The sequence below is a fragment of the Fistularia commersonii genome, chromosome 34 (assembly GCF_037954325.1).
Source record: "Fistularia commersonii isolate RoL2024-O1a breed Wild chromosome 34, RoL_Fcom_v1.0, whole genome shotgun sequence".
Taxonomy (NCBI): domain Eukaryota; kingdom Metazoa; phylum Chordata; class Actinopteri; order Syngnathiformes; family Fistulariidae; genus Fistularia; species Fistularia commersonii.
The window spans coordinates 10932501-10946196 of record NC_141317.1 but is presented as its reverse complement, the minus strand read 5'-3'; the positions used below and the strand labels follow the sequence as shown (position 1 = coordinate 10946196).

At 59.3% G+C, this 13696-nt stretch overlaps 2 protein-coding genes across 2 annotated transcripts in view; both read right to left on the bottom strand.

Annotated features, from left to right (window-relative positions):
• Positions 1-10: 10 nt before the first annotated feature.
• Positions 11-9252, bottom strand: LOC147214614 (leucine-rich repeat neuronal protein 1). Its single transcript, XM_086142086.1, has 13 exons — positions 8138-9252; positions 6795-6926; positions 6551-6696; positions 6114-6215; positions 5760-5944; positions 5094-5336; positions 4908-5030; positions 4592-4714; positions 4027-4435; positions 3801-3924; positions 3582-3721; positions 3374-3508; positions 11-3240 (listed from the first exon to the last, which is right to left on the bottom strand). Exons 2-13 carry the CDS (start codon positions 6874-6876, stop codon positions 2770-2772), a joined length of 2283 nt encoding a protein of 760 aa, XP_085998212.1. The 5' UTR covers positions 6877-6926; positions 8138-9252; the 3' UTR covers positions 11-2769.
• Positions 9253-9868: 616 nt separating this feature from the next.
• The window catches only part of elk1 (ETS transcription factor ELK1), a 7909-nt gene continuing 4081 nt past the window's right edge, over positions 9869-13696 (bottom strand). The window contains exons 6-11 of the mRNA XM_086142097.1: positions 13614-13696; positions 13419-13542; positions 13065-13219; positions 12891-12977; positions 12706-12804; positions 9869-12493 (exon numbers count right to left, since the gene is read on the bottom strand). The exon at positions 13614-13696 is cut by the window's right edge and continues 301 nt beyond it. Of these exons, the coding sequence (XP_085998223.1) occupies positions 12395-12493; positions 12706-12804; positions 12891-12977; positions 13065-13219; positions 13419-13542; positions 13614-13696 (647 nt within the window). The 3' untranslated portion in view covers positions 9869-12394. The remainder of the gene's footprint in view (positions 12494-12705; positions 12805-12890; positions 12978-13064; positions 13220-13418; positions 13543-13613) is intronic.

The window sequence follows — 13696 nt, the reverse complement described above, 5'->3', positions numbered from 1 at the left end:
CCCCGACAGGACCCCGGCTCCGTGACGTGGTCGGAAACGCGTGGATGCGCGGCGGGACCGGCGCCGAGTGTTGGGGCTGAAGTCGGTGCTTGTTTTCTCTGTGATTGTGGGGTGGCTGGGGGTGATTCAGGCGTGGTTTGGGGAGCGATGCATGTGAGCAGGAACCGAGCAGGAGCAGTGGGCGGTGCGGCGCCGCGGCGCCCTCCAACAGCCTCCAACAGCCTCCAACAGCCTCCAACAGCCTCTGACAGCCTCCAACAGCCTCCAACAGCCTCCAACAGCCTCCAACAGCCTCTGACAGCCTCCAACAGCCTCTGACAGCCTCCGACAGCCTCTGACAGCCTCCAACAGCCTCCGACAGCCTCCAACAGCCTCCAACAGCCAGGGCTCTCAAACAGTCCATTCACCGTCACCCGGGCGTTCCTTGACTAAAACACCACAACACGTTTACCTTCACTTCGACATCGCTGCGCAGCGCTCTCGGGGCCAACGGACACATGTAAGACCCTCGCACCCTGTCGGCCACAAGGAAAGGAAAGGTGGCGAGGCGATGTAGAGGTCCTCTTTGGCGGCGAGGAGGTTGGAGAGCACCGGGAAGGAGACCTTTGGAAGGACGCGGACGATGTCCTGCGGATAAAGTTTGGTTGAGACGGTTCGGACACTGTTTGTGTTCCGTAAAAGACGACCGGAGATATCAGAGCAGCACTTAGTTATTTTTACTGAAGGGCAGGACACAGGTGATGATAACTAATCGTACCAATAGACATGAGCCAGCCTACAGAGTGTCTACATATGTGCAGATTGCAAGTAAACATATATGGTTAATTGTTCAATATTAATATTAATTGTTCAATATCGTTTATGGACGGAGGGAACGAGGACCGCAGGGCGACGGGCTGAGAAGATAAGATAAGAACAACTTTATTTATCCCGAAGGAAATTGTTGTGTCAGAGTTTCAAGCAAAAACATAACAATAATAGATAATAGTAGGAAGGAGGGAGAATAAGAAATACAATAAAATATCAATTGTCAAGGTTAAGGTTATCAAGTGTTTTGAGGTCTTAAGTACAAAGATTTGAGTCCCGGTGAGACCCCCCAAGGAGAAGCTTTGTTTTCCAAAGACTTCTGAGTTGAAGTATTCTTTTGACCAAACTTTGAAATTGTGTGGAAAGGTGAAGGAGACGGGTCAGAACTGGAGCTCTGCCTGCCCAGAACCTCCAGGGTTCTGTCGTACCGCTTCATTGATGGATCAGTCAGATGGGAGCGATAACTCCCTCCGTCACTTCCACTCCATCCCGTTGATCTGCTGTCCGGGGTGCCTTCCGACTGGTCCGAGTCCAGGCTTTGCACACACAGGCTTCTAAATGTAAACCCGTGACTGACAGTAAGAGACGAGCGCAGTGACAGTGTTTTATTTATTTTACCTCTCCGCGCACACACACACACACACACAGAGTCTCCAGTGACAGTAGGTGCTCAGTGTTCAGCAGTGACAGTAGTTAATAATTATAATAAATATAAAGTGAAGACTTTGTACAAAAGACCCTGCATTGAGATTCACCAGCACTGCCAGGTCTGTCCACCAGGGGGTGAATAGGAAGGGGTGAAGGACGTCAGCGGGAGCTCAGGTTCTGAATCTGGACCACCACGGAGGGGAAGGAAGACGAGAACCTGAACCGGATCGGTCGGCCCGAAGCCGCTCGCCCTGCTGGCCGGGGAAGGAACTGCAGCCCGGCTCTGCTGCCCCCTGGTGGCAGAAGGTGGCAGCTCAACAGTCTTCATGTTAAGTGCAAACGCATGCAGCCCCACGCCCACCCCCCCTTACACACACACACACACACACACACACACACACACACACACACACACATACAGCTGGAGGATCTGAAACAGTCAGAGGTCAGAGGTTTAGTATCTTCCATATGCGGCTCTTATCACGGCCAACGACCTTGACCACCCCCTTAAACAGAAGAAACCTGAGAATCTTACTGATCCAATCGGAATCATTGATCGATTCGTCGGGTTTCTGGTGTTTAACGGTCCAAGCGGTCAGAGGGCACCCACTCGGACACCATGTTGACGGAAGCCACATCGAGGCCCATTCCAGGTTTAAAAGCCAAAGGACCCGAGGGCCTTCCAGGCCAACATGGCTGCCTGCGCCGCTTCCTGGTGGTCACGTGATCTGATGACAAGACTCGGATTGGTCGAACAGTCAAGTGTCAACGCGGCGGGGGCGTCCTGAAGTCCCTCTGCGCAGCCACGTTACCGTGACGACAACCCCGTGGGCCTGGCTACGGAACCCAATGCTTGACGGCGAAGATTCTCCGGCGTCGGTGGACGGCCGGGGGCGGGCAGCTGAAGCTCCGCCTCCTTCCACAAGTCACTTCCTGTCAGCCTGGTCCTTCAAAAATCATTTTCAGGGGAAAATACCTATGGAACTCGTGTATTTTACATATTGGCTGTCGCATTAGCCTCGCTGGCTAACATGCTAAGAGGATGACACGTTAGCCGGCGTGGCTAACGGCACCAGCCCGCGTCCGGGCTTTGGCGCCCCCTACGGGACGTCCAATCCTGTTTGTTTTTGCTGGTTACCACTGCTCTTCGGGGCGGAGCGTGACGTCACCATGGCAACCTCAGTCGGTTTCTGCCTTGTAGAAGCGTGGTGTTCAGTGCAGGTGAGGCGTATGGAGGAGAGGATTTGTGCCACCAGGAGGACGGTCTCCTCCAGGTCCCTTCAGGTCACATGACCTCCTGGCCGTCGCCCCCGGCTACCACATGTAGGTCTTGGAGGTGTCGATCTGCCCCCCCGGCGCCGCCGCCTCGTCCTCCCTGTCGCCGTCGTCCTTGTCCTCCTTGTCCTTGTCCTCGCTCTCCCACAGCGTGATGAGGGGGGGGTACAGCTCGTGCAGCGGGATGGCGGCGGCGTGCTGCATGTACTTCTTCAGCGAGCCGCCGCACGACTTGTGACGCCGCACGCGACGCCCCATGTAGACCACCAGCAGGCCCATGATGGACAGGGCGAACATGGAGCCCATCACGGCGGCCAGCGCCACGCTGCTGCGCCGTGACGCCACCAGCTCCACCGAGAAGCCCCCCGCCGCCGTGGTGACGTTCATGCAGGACGTGAGCGTGGGCGCCGGGGGGGGAGGGGCCGGCGAGGAGGAGACGGTGAGGCAGACGTGGTACTCCGTGGCAGGGAGGAGGTGTGTGAGGTTGTACTCCTGGACGTCCACCGGAACCTAACACACACACACACACGCACGCACATTATTTGAGACGAACCTTAAGGTTGTGTTCGTTCTCTGTATGTGTGTATGTGAATGTGTTTGTCTCGTCCTGATGGTCTCCATGGCGACCGGCGTGCGTCCTCACCGTGGCGGTGTAGCTGATCTGAGGGTTGATGATGTGCACGGTGGCGCTGGTCCAGGGGGGCGGGGGGAGGGAGGCGCCGGCCCCGCCCCCGGGGCGGAGCCTCCACTCCAGGACCAGCGACTCTGCGTGGACCACCTGCAGGAGACAGCAGGGGTGGAGGTGAGCACCAGAAGAAGTGAGGGTCGCCCCGACGGGCCGCCGGACCCACCTTGGCCCGCAGGCTCAGGGCGCGGGGCCCCCCCCTGGCCGGGCTCCGCCGCGGACCCTCGCCGTCCAGGGGCTCCACCGACACCAACACGCTCTTGGTGTCGGCGCCGTCCGTGTTCCACGCCACGCAGGTGTAGACGCCTAGAAGAGAAGACACCAGCGTCACCATCACCTCCAGCATCAGCATCTCCTCCGCCTCGACCCGAGTAGCTCCGCCCACCTGAGTCTGATGGCTCCGCCCTCTCCATGACCAGTGTTCCGGGTCGGGACAGGCGGTGCCTCCTCTCCTCGGGGCTCCGCCCCTCCTCCGACATGATGGCAGCGGGCCGATCCTCGTGGCTGACCTGCAGAAGGTGGGAGGTGGTCCTCGGCCGGTCTCTCCGTGATTGAATCCCGACAGGCGGGAGTGTGTGTTTGTGTGTGTGTGTGTGTGTGTGTGTGGCTACCTTGTCCCCGGAGGGCGTGACCCAGTAGAACTGGGGTTCGGGGTCGGCGTCGGCCCAGCATTCCAGCGTCAGCGGCGCCCCGGCGCTGACGTTCACCTGGGCGGGGAAGGCGTCGGCGCCGATGCTCGGCGGGCAGCCTTCGGCTCCGCCCCCCGTCCCGGACGCCGCCTCCCGCAGCTCTCGACCCATGAGGCGCGGCGGCGAGGCGCAAAGGGTGGCGGCCGGTTCCAGCAGCCGGAGGGACGACTGGTTGCCAAGGTGACGACCCCAGGAGGACACGCAGTCGCAGCGCAGCGGGTTGGAGTGCAGGGACGCCTTCTCCAGCCCCGGCAGCGCCGCCAGCACGCCGCCCGGCACCAGGCCCAGGTGGTTGTTGTGCAGCAGGAGGGTCCGCAGCGCCGGGACGCCACTGGGTGGGGCGGGGGGGCAGAACTTAGACCAGGAGCGGAACCACGCCGTCCTCAAGATGGTAATGTTAGCATGCCAAATGGAGTTGTCTGAGGGACCTGGTTCTACGGTTCTGGTGTTCTAAAGGACCAAACACAGAAGGTTCTGGCGGACCCACCTGAAGGCCCGCGGGTCCAGGTAGGACAGAGCAGGGTTGTTGCAGAGCTCCAGCTTGGTGAGTTCAGGAAGGTTGGAGAACGAGGAGGGTTCCACCATGGACAGCTGCTCCATGTTGTTCAGGCTGACACACACACACACACACACACACACACAAGACATCAGTGCTTTTCACTCGTCCCTTAGATGTAACCAGGTGCTGTTGAACTGATTGATTGACTGACTGATTGATTGATTGACTGACAGGTTTGGATGAGAGCCACCCTGAGGGATCTTGTCTGGGACCCCCCATGACCTCTGACCTCCCGCAGACCCACCTGAGCTCCTCGAGGTGCTGCAGGTTCTGGAAGTCCCCCCTCTGGATCCGACCGATGGGGTTGCGGTTCAGGTCCAGGAACTTGAGGTTTGGGAGCGCGCTCAGAGCGTCCCGCGGCACCGACCTGGGGGGAGGCTGGAGGTCAGGGGTCGTGGAGGCGGACGGGTCCACCATCAGGTGACCCTACCTGAGCTTGTTGTCGTAGAAGGACAGGCTCTCCAGGTAGTCCAGGCCCAGGAAGGCGGCGGCCGGCACCGAGGCCAGGCCCATCCCGGCCAGCACCAGGCTGTGCAGGCGGGTCAGCGGCAGGAAGTTCTGCTCCTTCAGGCCCAGGATGGGGTTCGCCCCGATCATCAGGATCTCCAGCGACGGCAGGGACTCGAACCAGCGGCCGTCCACGGCCGCCAGACGGTTGGAGTTCAGGTGGAGCCTTCGGGACAGGGACCAAGACTCACTGGGGTTGTCCTCCAAAGAGCTCCTTGATGAACAAGGCTGACAAGGTTCTACTTTGAGATCGAACTTCTAAAGAGTCGACCAGCAACTTGAGTGCTCCAGAAGAACCTCACTCAGCCAATCAAATACCAGCTAGGGATTTGGGAGGGGAGATGAGAGGTCATAGCCCAGGAGAAGAGGAAGGGGAGGAAGAGGAGGAGGAGGTCAGGCAGAAGAAGAAGGAGGAGGAGGAGGTCAGGCAGAAGAAGAAGGAGGAGGAGGAGGTCAGGCAGAAGAAGAAGGAGGAGGAGGAGGTCAGGCAGAAGAAGAAGGAGGAGGAGGAGGTCAGGCAGAAGAAGAAGGAGGAGGAGGTCAGGCAGAAGAAGGGGAGATCTGACAGTGGAGGAGCAGGTGGAGGTACCTCAGCAGGCTGGTCAGCCCGTAGAAGGCCCGAGGTCCAATGGACGAGATGTGGTTGTGGTTTATGTAGAGTTCCTCCAGGCTGGAGAGGTTCCTCAGGCAGAAGTCCTCCAGCTCCTGGATCAGATTCTCCTCCAGGTAGAGGGTCACCAGGTGTTCCAGAGAACCAAGACCCATGGAACTCACCTGAGCATGGAAACCAAAGGGTCAGGGTTCTCCTCAGATCCTTCTAGAACCAGGTTCCGCCACCAAACAGATCCACAGGACCATTACAGGAACACAACACAACACACACACACACACACACACACACACACATTCCCCCACAAGCTCTGTGTGTGTGTATGTGTTAGACCTGGGTGAAGTGGTTCTGTGACAGATCCAGCTCTGTCAGGTTCCTCAAGCTCTGAAGTTCTGAGGAGATGTAGGAGATGTTGTTGCTTTGCAGCAGCAGGACCTGCAACAGTAAAGACACAGTAACCACACGGTCCTTCCTGCAGGACCACCACAGCTCCCCTTCAGTCCAGCTGTGGACCCTGGTCCTGATGGTCCCGATGGTCCGGATGGTCCTGATGGTCCTGATGCATGTCTTCAGCACAGCTCCTCTTCAGCAGCACCACCTCCACGCAGCCTGACGTCACTGTCTGAGCCTGAAGCACCTGAGGCACCTGGACCACCTGGACCACCTGGACCACCCGAGGCTGGACGAGGAGCCCTGAGACCTGCTGTTCCAGGTGTGTCTGGACCTCGCACAGGAGTCATGTGACCCGTGGCCCAGGTGTGTGTCCTCACCTGCGTGTCTGAGGAGACGTTGGCAGGAATGCTGTGCAGGTGGAGCTCGTTGCAGTCCACGGTCCTGGCCTGGTGATACACACTCTGAGGAGTGTACCAGGGTCTGGTCTCACACACACACTGCGTGGGACACGGCTCGGCACCACCTGCGACACACACACACACACACACACACACACACACACACACACACACCTGGTTGGCAGTGCTCTCCTCCGGTCCGGGTTCCGTCCCAGGTTCCTACCTGTCGTAGGTCCGTCCTCTTCGGTGCAGCCTGAGAAGGTCATCAGGGTGGAGAGCAGCACGCAGAGGACCACGGCTCCCATGATGCACCGCCGCCGGCCGGGGCAGAAGGTCCGAGGAGATTCGGCGGCAGCTGGACGGGGACACAGAGGTCAGAGGTCACCCTGAGGCTGGAACCTCTCACCTCTAGGGGGCGTCAAACCCTCAACCTCGACCTTCTCGCCACAACAAACAACTCAGACGGATCCTTCCGGGACCAGGAACCATGTAGAGATCAACATCCAGCTGCAGATCTAATGGAACAGCTCATCACCCCCTGCTGGCCACCAGACACCAAACACCTTAAGACAATGAGTCCTCACACACACACACACACACACACACACACACACACATACACACACACACACACACACAGTAGTAATTATGCTGTGCCGGTGTTAGACCGTGGACCTGCTGGGACCTGCTGGGACCTGCTGGGACCCGCTTAGACCTGCTGGGACCCACTTGGACCTGCTTGGACCTGCTTGGACGCCTGCAGGAGGAGGTGTTCACACCTCACACACTCCCTGTCAGAGCAGGTCAAAGGTCACGCTCAGCAGGGCAACGCTCAGATCCAAATGAGCGAGATGTCAGGGAAGTTGTTTTCAGGAGTGTTGCCATGGAGACCGGGGAGCCTGCCTCCGATTGGCTGCCCGGCGCTGCGACCACATCGGGAGGCCTGATGTGGGACGGCGAGGAGCTGACGGTCACGTGACCCGCGGCGAGGTGCCCGTGGTCTTCGAACGTTTGCTAAGCTAGCTTGATCTCCACAGGGTCGAACCCCCAGGCTTCTCCGTGAGGGCTGGCGGCAGAGCCCGGTAGCGCCCCCTATCGGCGGGACTTCCGCGACCTGAAGCACTCGAGATGATCAGTCAGGATGGTGACCAGGTGATCGGTGTTTGACCCTCCTGACGATCAATCACGACGCCGATACGCGGGCTCCTCCGCCCGCTCCGGGCGTTGCCATGGACACGGCCGTGACCTACTTTCCGCAGGTCAGGAGGTTCCATCGGCAGAGGAGCCTCCCGGTGTGCTAAGCTAGGCTAACAGGTCCCGACAGGAGTTCCGATGACGTCATGACACCCGGCGCCGGACACCGAGTGTCCGGCGTTAGAACTTCAGAGCTTCCCGTCAGCGCAGATCAAAGAGCTCCGGCTTTGAAGTGATGGCGAGCCGAGGCGTGACGGGCGAGCGATCCCTTGATCTCCCCTGAATCGTGACTTCACTTCCGGTCCGCGCTCGGTGGCTCAGACGGTCCGAGCGGCGGAGAGCGACCCAGCCCCCGGTTCCGGTGCCCCTCACCTCCTCCTCCGGGTGTTCAGCGGCCGGTCCCGGTGTCCCGGTCCAGATGAGGCCGACCCGAGTCCCGCCGCCGCCGCTTTATGCGCCGCATCCCTCCGCTCCGCCGTCCGGTCCGCGGCGGCTGACGGCCCGTCGGCCAATCAGCGTCCCGGGCCACGCGCCGCCGTCCAATCAGCGGGCGGAGGCTGCGGCGCGGACGGCCATGACGTAATGCTCCAGATTCTCCCGCCGAGCGGCTCCGGCGAGCTCTGCTCGCTCACACGGGGGCGCATGCGCACTGGCGCCCTCCGCTCCTGCTCCGAGCCGCGAGTTTGTGTGTGTGTGTGTGTGTGTGTGTGTGTGTGTGTGGTGGTTATCATGACGTTATTTCCCATCAGTGATGTTATTGATCTGCTGGTGACGGTGTGTGTGGAGAGCTGAGGTCTGGTCAGGTTCTCCCTGAGTCTGAGAGCTGGTGTCCGGAGGACCAGCAGATGTTCAGGGGGAACGGGACGCCCCTCCTTGGAGGCCAAGGCTCCGAACGCTTCGGTTCCTTGGTCCGCACTCGTGAAGCTCAAAGACTTGGTCCACCCTGAGCAGGAGAAGAAGATGCTGCCGATGTCACGTTGGTCATGTGACCCTGGGGAGGGCACCGACCTGCAACGTGAGATGAGATGAGAACAACTTTATTAATCCCGAAGGAAATTGTTGTGCCAGTTTCAAGTAAAAACATAACAGTAATAGACAACAGTGGAAAGGAGGAAGAATAAGAAATATAATGAAATATAAATTGTCTTAGCTGTTAGCAGTAACTACAAAGATGAAGGTGAGGTCACGGCCAAAAGGAAACCTGAGTCAGTGTGTGTGTGTGTGTGTGTGTGTGTGTGTGGGTGTGTCAGCTTGTTTCTCCGCAGCCTGGTCTCTGAGGTCCACAGCTTCAGCAGGTTCCCGTCCAGATGATCTCATGACGTGAACTGGACATGGCAGAAGGTCTTCTGGGACGGCCTCCACAGGCCGACCTCCAGGCCCTCAGCACTGGACACCATCTCATCCTCTGAGGACAGAAGATCCCCTCAGCTCTGGAGTCCCTGCAGCCTTCTAGAGGATGCAGTTCTCTCAGGACAGAAGGTCTATGAGCTCTGAGGAACATCCTGGTTCTCCGAGGGAGAACACTGACTAGGCTGATGCCACACACACACACACACACACACACACACACACACACACACACACACACACACACACACACACACACACACACACACACACACACACACACACACACACACACACACACATGAAAACATCCTCTTGCCTTGGAAATCCAGCTTAGTTGGAATTAAACCTCTGGAGAACATTAATACCACTGCTGTGTGTGTGTGTGTGTGTGTGTGTGTGTTAGATGGCAGACTGTGCGCTGCCGACCCACCAATCACAGGGCTGCTGGCTCTGGCTGGCGTGAGAACAGGCTCCGCCCCCAAGAGGTCAGTCTCCATCCTTGTTTACCTACAGGAGAGAAACATGAGGCCACCTCTCACGCCTGAAGGACCATCAGGCAGCAGAAGTGCCTGCTCTCAGTAGGAACATCTGATCGGCAGAAGACCTGATGGACGGACAGGGACCTGCTGTCCAAAGGTCCATGGCTGAACCCGCCTCGGACCAATGGATGGGAACCTGCAAAGGTTCTCACGTCCTCGCCGTCAAAGACAAACTCAACCGACCAATCAATCAGTCAGTCAGCCAATCGATTGATCTCATCTCCTTTATTGGTCACGTCCGTCTTCGGGTGAGTTTCTGTTCAGGTTTAACAAAACAAACATGTAAAGTTGGAACAAAATTTCTTAAAAATATTTTGTAAAGATTTATTGATTGAACAGACAAGATCTTTTTAGACTGTATCTGTGTGCATGAGTCAGTGTGTGTGTGTGTGTGTGTGTGTGTGTGTCTGTATCTGTGTGCATGAGTCAGTGTGTGTGTGTGAGTGTGTGACTATCTGTGTGCACGAGTCAGTGTGTGTGTGTGTGTGTGTGTGTGTGTGTGACTATCTGTGTGCATGAGTCAGTGTGTGTGTGTGTGTGTGTGTGTGTGTGAGATCAAACAGCAGGAATCATGAGTTACACAGAAAGTCCATTAAAAAATAGTTTCTTCTCCTTTCCAGTAAATACGAGTAGAACAAGAACGACCTCAGAAAAATAAAGGCGGGCCCCGCCCTCAATAAGTCCCCGGCCAATGAGAGCAGAGGAGGGGCGGGACCAAGCTCCTTTGACCGCAGAGAAAAACATCAGAATAGAACAAGATCTTTGTACAGAAAAAGGTCTTTAGAGTCGGAGCGACTCGGCGGCGCCCCCTCCTGAGAGGAGGTCGGCTCTGCTCGCGGCCAGCAGACACGGCGGCGGCGAGCCGCCCGTCACCCCGGCGAGGTCTAATCCCTGGATACCAGTATGGTGGCGCTGCCATCGGAAGACACCGCACGTGTCCGGGATTAGTTCCAGCCGAGTCGGGATTAAACCTGAATAAGAACATGCGGCCGGCCGGCCGGGCCGAACAACGCCCAAGGGCCGGTCCGGGTGTGCCGGTTCAGGTCCCGTGACCCGGAGAGGTGGCGGCCGCCGTCCTGCAGCTTTCTGAGGGGTCTTGGTTGCTGCAAGGGATTCTGGGGGAGCGGAGGAGGTCCGTGGGGTCACCGGAGCACGGCTGGGAGACGTGCGACCGCTTCCCTCCGAACCGCCCGCCTCAACGGACGACCCGTGTCAGAATGCGTTGCAGCAAGCCGGCCAATCGGAGCAGCCGCCAGGCCGACCTCCACGGCGACAGCCGGACAAACAGAAAGCTCCGGAGGATGTGAGCGCCACCCCGTGGACCAAGAACTTCCAGAAACTCATGTTCTGGAAGGTATAAACAAGCGGATCGCGGCCGAGACGAGTGGGCGGCCGGTCTCCGCCGCCTGTGTCAGACACATGAGTGGAAAAGGCTGCGACACAGCCGAGCCTCAGAGAGGGAACATTCTGCCTGTTCTGCTGGTGACGTCCAACGCCCTCGTCTAAACACACCGATGGCGGTATCCCGTGGCAACGAGACCAGGCGTCTCCGGGACCTTTAAGGCTTGTCAACAATATAACCTGATATAAAAATAGAGTCATGCTGTAAAGAGGAACAGTCGGACACGATGGCTTGGCGCTGCGTTCACGTCACGGACGAGGCTACCGGGACTTGGGCCGCCTGCCAGGAGCCCGACGTGGCCTCTGAAACAGAGCGGGCCCGCGTGGTTCCCAGCGTCAGACTAATGGTCACCTTCGACGCGTTGACAAACATCTGAGAACGGTCGCAGCATGGGTTCCCGACAGGGTGCGTGCACGTCTGCGCGCACGTCTCCGGCAGCCTCGTCGTCACACACAGAAGCATAGAAACACGTCATAAAAGCGTCACCACGGGGAGCTTGTGCTGCAGCAACGACGACAAAAACAACAACCTACGGGTCGGCAACAGTCGGGTGAGGTTACCGTGGCGACTGGCGAGCTCGGCTAGCGATCGAAAACTACGGCGATAATATAAGAAGTGGGCCGTGGCGAGCGCGTCCCGGCGGGGAAAGCCTGGGCATGAGCGAAACCCGCAGTAGAAAATGGGAGTGGCCCGGGCCGGGCCTCGGGTTAGTAAAAGGACTGTCAGTAAAATATACTTTGAGTATCAAAAGTAAAAGTACTCATCATGCGGACCCCCGGGTCTGCTCACCCGGGGCCTGACTTCAAACGGCGGCGGCCTCCGGCGACTGCTGCTCGAAGGCTCCGCCCACATTACCGGCCCCTGGCAGAGACACCCCGAGGGGTCAGAGAAGGGAAACGATCGGCGGCCGGGAACGAAGGAATCGTCTTCAAGCCAGAGGAGCTTGACGTCAGCAGGAGGACCTCCTCATCCTCTCCGACCGCAGGGGCGAGACCTTTGACGTCGGTCACCTCTCTGGAAAAGGACCTCGTTGTGCAGAGCGCCCGCGGACCGAGGGCACCCGGACGGCGCCCGTCGAGCGCCGGCAGCAAGTACAAATAAATAGACTTTAAAAAAGTAGAATCTCGGGAGAAAGAACAAGGGGGGCTCAGGAGGCGGAGCTTCACGTTGTCCGCTGTGATGTCATTCGGTGGGGAGGATGATGTCTGTGAGAGCTGCGTCCTCCAGGAAACCCACGTCTCAACCCTCCCAGAAAGTGTTTCCAGTCCGCGTCTGGTGGTGGACCTCCGAGGAACAGCCCGCCACTCCGGCTCCGCCCCTCGCCGTGGAGGGAGGGGCTCAGGGCTTCTGGGGCCCAGGAGACAGGACCACCGGCGTGGACAGCCCATCCACGCTCAGCGCCGGGATGTGGACCTGACTGCTGCCGTTGGCGGGAAACTGGAGAGACACACACACACACACACACACACACACCATCATGAACTCACACACGTCTGATCCGTCCGTCCCAAGCCCACCGCATCCATTGGTTACCCTGGAAACCCATTCCTGCCTATGGATTAGCACTCTGTGGGCGCCCCCTCCCGTCACCCCAACATATGTAGAGGCCGCTGTGGGCGGCGAGCCTGAGCGGCGGCCGGCCGTTCTACCTGGAAGGAGAGCTTGGCGGGGGAGCGGGGGGCGATGGGGCTGAGCGTGCTCCAGAAGTGGATGGTGGGCAGCGGGGTGGGGGTCAGCAGGACCGGGGTCTGCGGGCACACGGCAAACATAGAGTCAGAGACGAGCGGCGGCGGCGGCGGCGGCGGCGGCGGCGGGCCCGAGCCTGAGAGGTTACCAGGGCGTGGGAGGCCGTGATGACGGTGGGCGTCAGGGTGTTGGTGGCAGAACCAGGAGCCAGGAGACTGTTCACGGCCGCGTTCACCTGGAGGAGCACACGGGACAACCTCAGCCAAAGGAACGACGGCGGATGAAGGTCCGCCGTCCTGACCCGTCTTCTGCAGACTCTGACCTTATCCAGGGAGAGGCCGGCGGGGAAGGAGGGGGAGGAGGGCAGCTCCAGGCCCCGAGGCTTCTTGGGCTTGGGTGGAGCAGCTTCTGAGGTGGAGGTGGAGGTGGAGGTGGAGGACGAGGTGGAGGTAGAGGTGGGTGTGGGAGCTGTGGCTTCTGAGACATGGAGAGAGTGGACAGGCATCATCAGAAGGACATCTCAGAGGAACAGTGGGGCCAGGAGGCGGGGCTTCACCGGCGACCCGGCTGAGCTCCGCCTCCTGGACGGAGGTCAGCCGGGTCCTCCAAGCCAAGGACCTGGGAGGACACAGGTGGAGACGAGAAGGCGTGGTGGACGCGGATTGAAGGTTGTTACCTGGCGGGGTCTCCTTGGCCCCGGCCTCCCCTCCGGCCCCGGGGTCCGGGCAGGAGGCGGGGGGGCTCTCTATGATGGTGACGGGGGTGTCCTGATCCGTGGAGCTGCAGACCAGGCGGGGCACCTGTGGGCGGGCACAGCAGGCGGTGAGTTACCGTGACGACCTCGGACCCCGGCCCCCCCGGCGGTTTTCACCTGGTCCTGCTTCTCCTCCAGGGACACCATCTCCAGCAGCTCCTCCTCCGACGGCAGCTGCTCCTCCTTGATGACGATGGGCG

Coding starts and splice junctions, on each gene's coding strand:
- LOC147214614 (XM_086142086.1), bottom strand. CDS start 6,876: ATGGGAGCCGTGGTCCTCTGCGTGCTGCTCTCCACCCTGATGACCTTC. Junction 6,216..6,550: donor ACGTCTCCTCAGACACGCAG/GTGAGGACACAC, acceptor TTACTGTTGCAG/GTCCTGCTGCTGCAAAGCAA. Junction 3,722..3,800: donor GGCGGAGCCATCAGACTCAG/GTGGGCGGAGCT, acceptor CTTCTCTTCTAG/GCGTCTACACCTGCGTGGCG.